At 35.8% G+C, this 12,542-nt stretch overlaps 1 protein-coding gene and 1 long non-coding RNA gene across 15 annotated transcripts in view; one reads left to right on the top strand and one right to left on the bottom strand.

Annotated features, from left to right (window-relative positions):
- The window catches only part of LOC125281050 (uncharacterized), a 147,561-nt gene extending 145,169 nt beyond the window's left edge, over window positions 1-2,392 (bottom strand). For both annotated transcript variants that reach the window (XR_007188040.2, XR_008957751.1), the window contains exon 1: window positions 1,499-2,392. This is a non-coding gene — a long non-coding RNA (uncharacterized LOC125281050). The remainder of the gene's footprint in view (window positions 1-1,498) is intronic.
- Window positions 1,914-12,542, top strand: part of TRIQK (triple QxxK/R motif containing) — an 82,906-nt gene continuing 72,277 nt past the window's right edge. For 6 of the 13 annotated variants that reach the window (XM_048212476.2, XM_057307751.1, XM_026495753.4 and 3 more), the window contains exon 1: window positions 12,096-12,184. Coding sequence is in view for 4 of the 13 variants with exons in the window: in XM_048212475.2 (XP_048068432.1) it covers window positions 4,725-4,747; window positions 12,025-12,184 (183 nt within the window). In the remaining 9 variants the exon portion in view is untranslated. Of the gene's footprint in view, window positions 2,048-4,665; window positions 4,748-12,024; window positions 12,185-12,542 lie in introns of those variants that run through there. The other 7 variants (XM_048212475.2, XM_026495748.4, XM_026495747.4 and 4 more) reach the window with 7 other exon arrangements.

Below are 12,542 nucleotides of genomic sequence, written 5' to 3'. Positions count from 1 at the left end.
TCATATTCATATAAGGTAAGGTGGCTAGTGCTCATTTTATAGAACAGTAAAGTCCTTGCAGAACAACGTACCAGGACAAGCTATCTCAAAAGAAAATGTTCAAGATAAGAAATTCAGTGGCAGAGACTCATTATTCATTGTTCTAACCTTATTTCCTCATTGCGGATAGAGTTTTGATGTGTATTCCTATGTATATGTAGCACAGTATTTTCTACTGGATGTTTAACTAGATACCAAGGTGTAGAGTTCCAGAAATTTGAATGGATGCTTCAAACATCTGGAGCTATACATATGGGAAATATACAGCTGTGTTTATTTCAATGATTACACATTTACATGCATACAATACATTTATTTAAATGTATAATCTTTTATATATGTGAGAATATTTAAACAAATACATTTGCTGTACTTATTTGAATATGCAATTGAAAAAGGATTCAAATAAATAATTCACCACTTTTATTTAAATCTTGCAGTATTTCTATAACATACCTATTAATATACAATCATAGCTCTTTCTTTTTAGTCTAAAACCAAATATTTTTAAAAGATTAAAGAAACATAATGGTGATCATGAGTCATACAAATCAAGAAATTTAGTGGAGAGGTATTTATAGTTAGTGACTTTCAGAAGAATTTGAAAATTCATCAGGACAAGAGAATAACATCATTTGCAATTGCAGTGTTTCTTTTATTCCAACAATTTTATCAGAGTATAGTGGACATTTAATTGAATCTCAAAGCACTTGTCCAGAAGTATCATTTTGTTTTTTTCCTTTATTATTACTACTGTATTGGACAAGATAAACACTTCTGGGTATTGGTTTAATATAGAAGGAAAAAGGGTTGCACTCTTTTAAAATCACACGCATACAAATCTGCTTAGGAGTATTAAGATAATCTCATTTAACTCTACCTTTATTTCTGGGAGAGGAACTGGAGACCAGCAAATGATTTAGGAGAAAAGAATATAAAATTACATTTTGGATTCAATTCCTGGCCCTGATATCCTGAGAGATTTCAGAGACCTTCTAGTTAGTCTATTCATACTTGTCTCAGTCCTTCTTTATTCTGCATGCTATTTCCTTTCTCCAGGGTTTTTTTTGTTTTGTTTTGTTTTGTTTTGTTTTGTTTTGAACTTATGATGGGCTGGCCTACAGGAAAATGACTTAAACTGGAGCAAGAGAAAAACTGAAAAATTAAATTGGAAATTGCATAATTTTTTGAAAGAATTTTAAATTCAATTCAATTTGAAAGAATTTTAAATTCAAATGACTACAGGCACTTTTTCATTTGTTGAATGGTTGAATAAATGTAACCTATGTGAACCTCAGTTTCATTGTTCATAGGCCTTGGATAACAGCTCTGTTGGGTGTTAACAGGCGTACATGATTATAAGGTATAAATAATTCAACTGTCAAATGCTTTCTAAATAATAATAACTTAGTATTTCATTCCCATTTCATAGACGTGAAAACTGAACACCTGGACATACCTCCAAAGTTCTGTTGTTGGTCATGTTTCAGAAATCACTTTTCCTAAATTGATTAATCTGTGAAAAGTTTCGATCTGCAAACAACGTTGTTTTCAGAGATGGTTCATGCTTCCTCCAAGAGAGGCTCCCAGGAGAGTGGGTATGGGGAGTGTGAGTTAGGTGAGAGGACTTCAACAATCAAAATTATGCATTTTTGTGTTTTATATTTATAAAACAAGCCATAGTCCTTATTTCTAATTTCTGTGGCCACTTCATGAGTCAAGTATCGGAGTTTGGGGACTCCACGCTAGAGGAAGGAAAGGCCGCAGGGCTGTCTCCTTTGCGTCGGGGACCCACGCAGAGGAGGGAGAGAGACTGACCAATCGGAGCGCGGGCTGGGGACTGGTCTCGTCCCTTTCCGCCGAGCCCCGCCTCTTTTCGTATCGCCCTTTGGGATTAGGGGTGTGCGGCTGGCTCGTCCCGCCCCTGCCTCTGAGTGACAGGACCGTGGACAGCAACATTTCCAGCCGGACACGAAGTTTGTGGGCCCTTGGCCTCGGCTGAGCTGAGGTGTGTGTGTCCAGCGAGGGCGAGGGAGCTGGGGAGGCCCTGCCAGGGAAGCTCGGGGTCCGGGACTAAAAGCGGGCGCACGTCCTTAGCGAGCCCCCAAAGCGTTTAGGAGATGGTCGTTCCGCCCCTGAGAGCGGCACTTGGGTGGGCTGGGTGGAGGGAGGCTCTGGAAGAGGGGGAACCCGAAGCCCGGGAAACCCAGTAGGTACGGTAATAACTTACGGACCCCTCTGGCTAACAGGACGCTCGCGGTGGGGGTGGGGATGGCGGGTCCGGTGTTGGGGCGGTGGGTGGGCGTGACCGCCGTTGTTGCTAAGGAACGCGCGGTTCCCGCCCTGCCAGCGTGTCTGGGTGCTGGGCCCTGGAAATTTTAGTCCCGCCCACCTCTCGAGACCTCTCACTTGACTAGGGATTGGCTCCCTTGTGCCGTCAGTTAATTCGCGTCCGTTTATTTTACTGTCCAGCTCTCCGGATCTGTAGTTCTTTGGCCTTCCTTTCCAGTATTACCCTGCTCCGTACTTTTCCCCGCCTTTCCTTTTTAATAAGTATCTGCAGACCAAAACATTTGCAGAGAAGAGCTTCGGGCAGCTTGAGGTGGCTTTATTTGCGCGGAGACGGAGGGCACAGGGGCGGGATGGGGAGAGGATCTTTGCTTGGTGCTTGGTGAATCCATGAACCCACAAAATGTTGGTGTCCATGTGGATGGTTAGGAAAAGGGGGATAGGAGATCTGGTTTCTTCTGCCTAGAATTCTTTTTCTCGCTAGTGCCCGTTTGAGCACAATGAGCAGCTCAGGAAGTTGAGGCAATTCATTTTTGGACAGGCCCCAATACATGATCTCCTTGTCTCTTCTGTGGAGAGTGGGTGAAAAGTAAGCGTATAAAGCCCCTTTCCTTCACTGACCCACATTTAATGATTAACTGTAAGATGGTAACCACTGATAACCACTTCACATCTCTTTGCTCATACCAGTTGGCCCCAAATGATTCAGCAGAACAAACATTCCAGAGAGAAAACGCAAAAGGAGCTAAAAATCCGCTTTTACTTCCTTCTGCTAGGTTTACTGTATAAATCCCCAAGAAGAAAGCTTGTACTGCTTGATAACGTTAGGAAGAACCTTGGCCTATAAGTCAGAAAACTGGCAGGATTAGGAATATTGTCCTTGGGCAATAACCTTCATAACTGTTTTCTCATCTATAAAGTAGGGCTACTGTGCCCTTTGTTCCTAAAGAGTAAGAAGGAATAATTGATTATGAAAGTATTATTAATGATCTACACAGATGTGAAGTGCTATTGATTACACTTTTATCTTTTTGTCTATATGATCTGAATTTGTAAACACAGAAGTATGATTATTCAGCTTAAAATATTTTCAGACTTCCCTTGTGACTTCTTTTATCATTGGGTTATTTAGAATTAGGGAAGAAACTCATTTATCTATTTGTTACTGATTCTGAGATAGTTATGGTTACATAGCACCTTACATGACTTGCATGACACTTTTTTCCACCTTGATTGAGATCACTAGGTTTTTCAAAGTATATACGTGGCCTGATTGGGAAAGATTACCTTCTAATCCAAAGACGAATGACCTTTTTGTGTCATATACTACTTTGAGAAGCCAAGGAAAGCTATCGACCCTCCCCTTGAAGAAAAACACAGTTGGAAGCATAAGTGGTCTTGGATTATGATCCTGTTTTGGTTCAACTTCTTGAGGATAAGGAAATTACTCTCCCCCTTGCCTCATTCCAAAGAGAGACTGAGCACATAGCTGGGAAAAGAATTGGGTCTTTTTCCTTTCTTCCACAATGCATCTTACCATAGCTTACTTTAATTCAGAATCTTAAGCTAATCTTTTTCTTTTTCTTTGTTTTTAAAAGTATTTAGTAAACAGGAACTACCAATAGATTGTTGCTGTCTTTTCAAAACCATGTAAGCTGTAATTTTTTTCAAATGCCCTTTGATCATTCTCTTAAAGGATATTCTTATATTTAAGCAAGTAGAAAGAGAAATTACTGTCAAATACTTTGAGAAAATGTTAAATTGTATTTTTGAGATAAACATTAAATACATAAACTTCCTCTTCTATTAAAGTCCATTTTGGACAAAGAAAACCTGATTATGTTTAGCATATGCCACTTGAATACCATAACCTGACTCCTAGACTCTTTTCTTCAACTTAAGTGAGTCATCTTTTATACCTATTTTAATTTCTTGTGGCTAAAACATATTGTGGTTGGTTCCACTGTGGCTCTTTTCCTGATTTCTATATTTAAATAAAAGGCTATAAATAGAGTTATTTTGTTTGCTAAATTTTCTTTATTTAGGTTTATCAATAGAAGTGGACATCTGTAGTAGATGTTATCATTAGATAGGGAAAACACTGGAAAAAGAAAATATATATTGCTTTTGTAATAAGCATAAGAATATGTAGGAGCGCTTCTTTTCTTTATTAGCATGTATAATTTCATTTGAACTGTTTAGTATTTGACTATTCCTTTCTTACCTCCATTTCTGGGAGAGAAGCTGGTATAAAGGCAAATGGATTAGAGAAAGCATTCTAATGAAATTAAAGTCTTTAGGGGCTCAAAAAATAATAGCTTTTTTTTTTCTCTTGAGTTTGTAAACAGGTGGAGTTTACAATATGAACTTCATTACTAAATAGCTGATTGGGCATAATGCTTTGGATAGGAGACCAAAAGTGAGTACTAGTACCTTCTGCCCCTTTCCCTCCACTTTTCTCAGAACCTAGACTTCAGTGAGAGAAAAAGAGAAAATTTCAGTTTGCAGAAAAGATACATTTACCCAGAATTACTGATATGCATGGTCCAGGGCAGAGAGTGAAGTAAAAGATGAAAAACCTCTAGTATTTACAGGTTTACAATAGCTAATATCTACCCGTTGGAGTAAGATGGACCAACGGATTTCAGCCATCAATCAGAAAACTCTCTCATTGGGAAGCTGCAAATAAGGAGTGGAATCTGAGGCCAGGACTACTAATCTAGTGCTCTGATTTTCCACCCTGGGTGAGCCCTTTGGGCCACTTGAAATAAATGGAGGTGTTTTTAAATTATTACTATGTGTTTAAAAACTACTGGTTTTGGGACCCTGTGTAATGTAGAGGTCCAGCTCATTGAAGAATTTTCTTCCCCCACTCCAATGTCAAAAATATCCCCTTTGAGAACCACTGTTCCAGTGAAGTTCCTCTGCATGGAAACATGAGGGTAGGCGAGATTTCTCCCTAGTCTTTGTTCCTCTGTATTCATGTTTTTGCTATCAATAGATTTGACTCTAAGCGTGGAGGTTTTAATAAAAATATTGCTTAGAAAATTGTCATTTTTTTGCTCCCAGAATGTCTAAAACAATATTAATGGAAAATGGTGATACATATTTTATAATATTTGGTATCCTCAAGATATTTCTAACTGAACAGATAAGGATGTAGAGTCCTAAAGCTAAATCTTTTTATGCCTGTTACAACCATACCTGTTAAGAATCTTTGCAAAACAGAGTGAAATAGGTATATATTTTCATGAAAAAGAAAAGATGATTTCTTAGCTTCTTAATTTGGAAATGTTGAACAATAGAAAGATAAATACTCTGTACTCAGAAGTTAAACAAATTCTATTTTGTTGAATCAGAAGGTGGAGACAGTTCCATAAGTGAGAGGATCTTATCAATTTCATGGTTTTCAAGCCACTGAACATGGAGAATGACAACAGGGATAAAAAGAAGCTTAGTTCTTCCATAGTAGTATTATGTGGTGACATATTTGCAAAAATAGACTAATTAGACTGAACAACTTAAAATTTTGGCAAAAAGAAAAGGAAGATGGTTTAACCCAAAAAATATGTTTAACATAGATATTAAAAATATCGGAATATTACAGGATGTAGAATAACAAATTATATGGATACCTGTGAAAAAATCCTACTTGTGGATTACGGTTTATAACTACACTGGGTAGAAGGTGCACTGGATTGAAAGTTTTAGGCTTGGCTCCAGCAGTAGATACATTATTTTGGGTGTGGTGGGGGGTGGTTTATAATGTTTCAGGCATCAAGTTCCTTATATGTGAATATATACAGTTGAAGATTTGTGATGTTCTTCCATTTTTATGAAGAATGTGCTTGAGCATTATGATACATTCTCATTATTCACAGTGGTTCAATATAGCACTGACTCCCTCTGGTCAGGGGCATATCAGATTTTTTTCAGGATGGAAAGGTATAATTTAAAAAAGAACCAGTTTCTGATTCCATTTTGTCATTTCCTAGGTGTCCATTCTCTGCCTCTTCTCTCCTCAGCATCTCCACCCCCCCATACATACAGACATACATACATACATTTGGAAAAGACTGGACTAGGTAGAAATGATCTGTATAGTCTTGTTCAATGCCAAAATATTCTGGATAGGTTTAGCATTTGAAATGAATAGAGTGTAACAAAAAATCCCACAAATCCAGGGAAAAGATAATCAGCAGAAAATTCCATGACATACCTGTGAAAATCAAGAAGTTTAGGCTACAGAAGAACATTTGTGGAAATTCTTTGACATCTAACACATGTAAGAATTCATGGCCTCTATTGACAGGAGAACTCCATATAAAAAGGATGGACAATGATTAAGCAACAGTAGGAAGATAAAAAGTTAAAAAGATGAGGAAAAAACTAAAAATGAAACTGCGTTAGTTTTATATTCTTGCTTTAACAAACTGCCACAAATGTAGTGACTTTAAAAACCACAAATTCATTATCTTGTAGATCTGTAGTTCAGAAGTCTGACATAGGTCTCACTGCGCTGAAATCAAGGTATCAGCAGGGCTGCATTCCTTTCTGGAGGCTCTGGGAGGAGATCTGTTTACTGGAAAAAAATATATGCCTAAACCATTCATCTGCTGACTATGATCTGTGGGCTACCTAAATCTGGCTCACTGCTTGTTTTTGTATGACCTGTGAACCAAGAGTAGTTTTTTTGTTTTTAAATGGTTGGGAAAACCAAACAAACAATATTACATGATGTAAACATGAAATTCATATTTTGTTTTGTTTATAAATAAAGTTTTATTGGAACACACCTACACATATATTTACATAATGTAGGTGGTGCTTAAACAGCACTGTTGAGTAATTGCAGCAGATATGCAAATTTGTGGCTGTATTGCTTTGCATTGCTCAGAGCACTACAAATTGCTGTGACAGCTATAATTTGATTTTTCCTCTTGACCTTCAAAGCCTAGAAATTTATGATCTGAGTTTGCAACTCTTGCCCTAAACTATAAACTTCAGTGAATAAGATTGGACTTTTCTTTTTATTTCAAGGTACCCAAATTTACTTGCCATTCAATGGTGTACTTACCCCAGCATTTCTTTGGTCCTATATGGACTGATGTTAAAAACAAGTCTATTGTTCTCATATTTAATCATCCAAAATTTCTCTTTTTCATCTCTGTATCTTAAATGAACATATTCATATAAAGATTTTAGAATTTCATTTCCAAAGACAGTTAAATATTGCAGTATTGTAAGAAATAGTAATACTTGACTATTGTATGCCAAAAATCTATGTGCTTATAGAGATAGACATGTACTGTATTAATATGTAAGTTATGTATCAATCAGTTAATCAGCAAAGATTTGTTTGGCAAGTATAGGTGAATTATATAGGGGAAGTGGCTTTGAAATGAGGTTTTGAAGGATGCCTGTGAATTTAAGGTAGATAAGGCTGGGGCTAAGGTAACATCAAGGCAAAGAGAACAAGATTTGTAAAGCTACTAAGCTGTCAATAGGATCACATAGTTGGGAAATGAAAGAAATTCAGTGGCTGAAACACAATTTGGAGAAAAGTGCCTGGAGTTGAGGCAATAAAGAGCTGCTGGCCCAGGCTGAGAAGGCTGTTTTATATGCTACACAAAGCAATTTTCATCTTATAGGCAGTGAGGATCCATTTTAGATTTTTATACTGTAGAGGCAATGTTATCGGATCAGTACTTTAGAATAACGATTCTTAAACTTTTCAAATAGTGCACTCCCTGAATTTTTTTAATGCTATGAATATACCATCATGACATATTGGGTTATACCCCGTATGTCCTATTTATAACAAAATTTTCCTTGAGGGAGGATATATAGACAATCCCCCTAATTATCCCAGGAACTTAAATGGTATGTAAACTTTTGTGAGCAAAAGTTTTTGTAAACTGAAATAATGTTAAGATTTTAAAAGATTAAGAAATTACCTATAAGGTAAAAAAGTAATCTGTCCGGCCTCACCTGGGTACACAGAATTACTTTAAGACCAAACATAATATATATGTTTGTGCACTGCACCAGTTTTATATATGGCTTATAAAAACTTTATAAAAACTTGAGATAGACGTTTAGTTATGGACCACTTGAACACATTTGGATTTTCTTTTCTTAGATATTTAAAAAACAATGTTTAATGCTTAGCATTTCTTCAAATAAAATTAGTGTATTTATTTTGAATGCCTGTAAAGAATTTGTCTATATATCTCACTTTAAACATTGATTTAGATATGTAATAAAAATAGTTTTCCACGTAATGTTGTCTCACGTTTATATGGACCTTTATATTTGCCACATTATTTTCATAAAAATGATCTCATTTCATTCTTATAATAATCTCTGTGATATATATAAAAGAGTTCTTTACTCCATTTTATAGGTTTGAAGTCTATATCTCAGATGGATGATCTGAACATACTCTTCCCTGTAGAGGAAAGTGAGCATGCTCTGTGATCAGATAGATTTGCATTCAAATCTCTGCCCTTGTCTTTGTTAACTGTGTGTGCTTGGAAAAGTCACTTTATCATTAGGAAACTCAGTTTTCCCAGTTGGAGTTAATCGTACTTGTCCCACAGGAATGTTAGGTGCATTTCCTTCTGATAATACATGTGACATGCAAAGCATAGTAAATGGGAACTGCTGATATGATTATTATTGCTAATATTAATCATCATTATTAATAAGGGTCCAACACCCATTATTCACATTTTCAAAACCCCAAAGTTCCAAAAAAAAAAGTTCTGCAAAATAAATTTTTCCCCAAGTTTTTCATAAACTCAATTGAGGCAAAACCGTATTTAAAATGACACGGGACTATTTATGTAGTGTTTACTTTTCTAGTCATTGTCAACAGTGGTAAGATTTTGCTATGAAGTATTTACGTGCTGCCCTTACATTCCTCCAGGATTGTTTTGTAATTACAGTAGATGGGACATATTATCTCTCTGTAATCTAAAAACTGTAAGATACAACTGGCCCAAACATTTTAGGTAAGGACTATTGATATATATTATGATTCTTTTATTTTAATAACAACTTTAGAGAGATACAGTTCACAACCATTAAATTTATTATTTTAAAATGTACAATTCAGTAGTTTTGTAGCATATTCACAAAGGTTTGCAGCCGTCACCACTACATAATTTTAGAATATTTTCATAACCTCAAAAAAGGAACCCTTTACCCATTATCAGTCGTGTCCCATCTCTTCTGCTGTCACTCCCAGCCTAGCATAACTGTTAATTTGTTTTCTATCTCTATAAATTTTCTCATTCTGGACATTTCATATAAAAAGAACAACAGGAATGATGTACTAATTGGACTTTTGTGACTGGCTTCTTTCACTTAGCATAATGTTTTCAAGGTTCATCCATGGTGTCACACATATCAATATTTCATTCCTTTTTATGGTGGAATAATATTCCATTGTATGGTTATATCACATTTTATTTATCTATTCATCATGGATTGTTTCCACTTTTTGTCCATAAGAATAATGCCACTAAGAACATTCATGTACAAGTTTTTATGTGGACATTTGTTTTCATTTCTCTTGGGTAGATACCTAGGAGTGGAATTGCTGGGTCATGTGGTTACTCTGTGGTTTTGGAGGAAACTGCCAAACTGTTTTTTAGATGGCTGTGCACCATTTTACTTTTCCACCAGCAGTGTATTAAAGATTCTAATTTCTCTACATCTTCACTAACACATCTTGTTTTATTGTCTTTCTAGTGAAGTGGTATTTCATTGTGGTTTTGATTAGAATTTCCCTGACTAATGAAATTTACTATGTTTTCATGTGATTATTGGCAATTTGTTTTTATTCCTTGAAGAAATCTCTATTTAAATCCTTTGCCCTTCTAAATATTGGATTATTTGCATTTTTCCTATTGAGTTGTAAGAGTTCTTCATTATTCTGGGTATAAAACCCATATCAGGTATATGATTTGCAGACCTTTTCTCCTATTCTATGGCTTGTCTTTTAACTTTTTTGGTCATGTACTTTGGAGCACAAACGTTTTTCTTTATTCTGATGAAGTCCAATGTACCTATTTTTTCTTTTGTTGCTTGTATGTTTGGTCTTATATCTAAGAAACTTTTGCCTAACCCAAGATTATGAAGTTTTACTCCTCTGTTTTCTTCTAAAGTTTACATAATTTCAATATCCACCACTAGGTCTGTGATTCATTTAAGTTAATTTTTGTGTATGGTATGAAGCAGAGATGTTAAGGTTCGGAGCTGATGGCCAAGAAAGAATTCTTGAGACATCTTTGGTCCAAAAACGTGGTTTTATTCAAGCACAGGGATAGGAGCCGTGGCAGAAGTAGCTGCATTGGGGTCCTAAGGAGTGGCTGATTCTACCCCAGCTTTCAAGTTGGGAGGGGATTAGGGATAGTGTTAAGTCTCTAAAGAATTTTGGAAGCAAGGTTTCCAGGACCTTCAGGGGACTAGCTTTGTTGGGAAAAAGTCATTTATTATTGTCTTCTGGTGGGTCATATGCTTGGGGGATGATTGCCAACATGTATCTTGGGGGGTGGGTAGAGATAAAGGAAGTTTCCAAAGGAATTTTTATATGTTAAAGTAGACTTACAGGATCCTAGGGGTCTGGCTGAGATTGCCTTTTACCCTTAGCCAAGTATTAACATCGAGGCAGTTGGGTCCCTAGAGGAATGTCACTCTGCCTGTTTTAATGACTTGGCAGTGGGCTGTAGGTAGTAAGGAAATTTAATTTTTCTTTTTGCCTTTGTTTCCTACATCAGACTTCAATTTTATTCTTTTGCAGCACCATTTTTAAAAGACTATGCTTTCATGTTATTGTGCTTGAGCTGGATTTTTATCACTATTTAAAAACAACCTAAAGGTTCCAAGTTTTTTTTTAGTATGATTAGAATTAGTGAAACTTTGTTCCCAAATGCTTGGGGTTAAATTTTGGGTTGGTGTTATTATTTTGAGACAGTGGTTTGGAACCATTTAAACTTGATACTCTTATCTATATAAGAGCAACTGCAATATAAAACTAGAAGTAACTTCGGTACCTGACACATAATAGGTATTCAGTAAATATTTGCCAAACAAAAATGAATAAATCATGTATTATTTGATTATTTCCTTTGTTGCTTTTTAATGGGGATTTAGTTTAGAAAGTAACATATTTAAACAATTGTGGTTAAATAAATACAATTGTTTTTATAGGCTGACCCTGTACAAATTGCATTAACAGAGAACAAATTCAAATTGGTCTCCTCATACTCAACTCTAAAATATAGTGAACACATCTCTAACTACTTTTCAGATAATCACTATACAATGAACCATTCTTAAAGTGTGATCTGCAGAAATAATGTTACTATTTATAACAGTGGAAAGGGGGTCTTTAATTAAATAAATTTCAGACACATTGGGTCAAGTAAATTTAAATAGGCTTTTCTATTACAGGATTTCTCCGAGCCTTGTTTTTGAAGGTGTGCCTTGTGAAAAAGGGGCATGATATGCAACATTTTCTGAGTATATTTGACCAGAGAAACTTAATTCGATTGAATGTATAACAGACTTAGCAAACCAAGAAACACCTCTTGGAAAATGCTACCACAGTGATTTTATTTTGTAGGTATTAGGGCACTGGAGGTCATCCATTTATAATGTTTCCATATACTCTACTTTGAATTCCAGTAAGAAAAAGCAACCAGGAGCATTGTTATTGGTATCTGGAATTGAATTTGCCAGGAATGCAAGCACAGCTTCCTCAGTAAAGATCTTGCCTTTGGAAATATCTTACCCGTTGGCAGCTCTCCAGAGTTCAAACTTGGCAGCATCAAGGACACAACACAAGGTGTGTTTATTTGATTTAACATTTGGCAAAAGGTGTTCTGACTTGTGGTTTGTTTTCTTTCACTTGTTTTTCTTGTTTTGGTTTGTTTGCTTCTGGCAATGAACTTGAGTTTGGAATGTAGTTCTTTCTTATGGAAGGCAGTATTACAATGGGGGAATGATTTTACTTATATTTATTTTGTGGTATTTGGGCAAATCCAAGTAGATAAAGCAAGATCCATAGAGCTATAAATTTATTTCTGATTTAGTTTTTAAATCGGTACTATTAATTTTCTATTAGGATTTGTTTCTACTTTAAATACTTGATTTCTATTGTGTTTGATACACTATGATACTTTGGTACGTTACAATATTTTGGT

This window comes from Ursus arctos, unplaced genomic scaffold (assembly GCF_023065955.2).
Source record: "Ursus arctos isolate Adak ecotype North America unplaced genomic scaffold, UrsArc2.0 scaffold_6, whole genome shotgun sequence".
In the NCBI taxonomy this organism is placed as follows: Eukaryota; Metazoa; Chordata; class Mammalia; order Carnivora; family Ursidae; genus Ursus; species Ursus arctos.
This window is presented reverse-complemented; position numbering and strand designations above follow the sequence as displayed.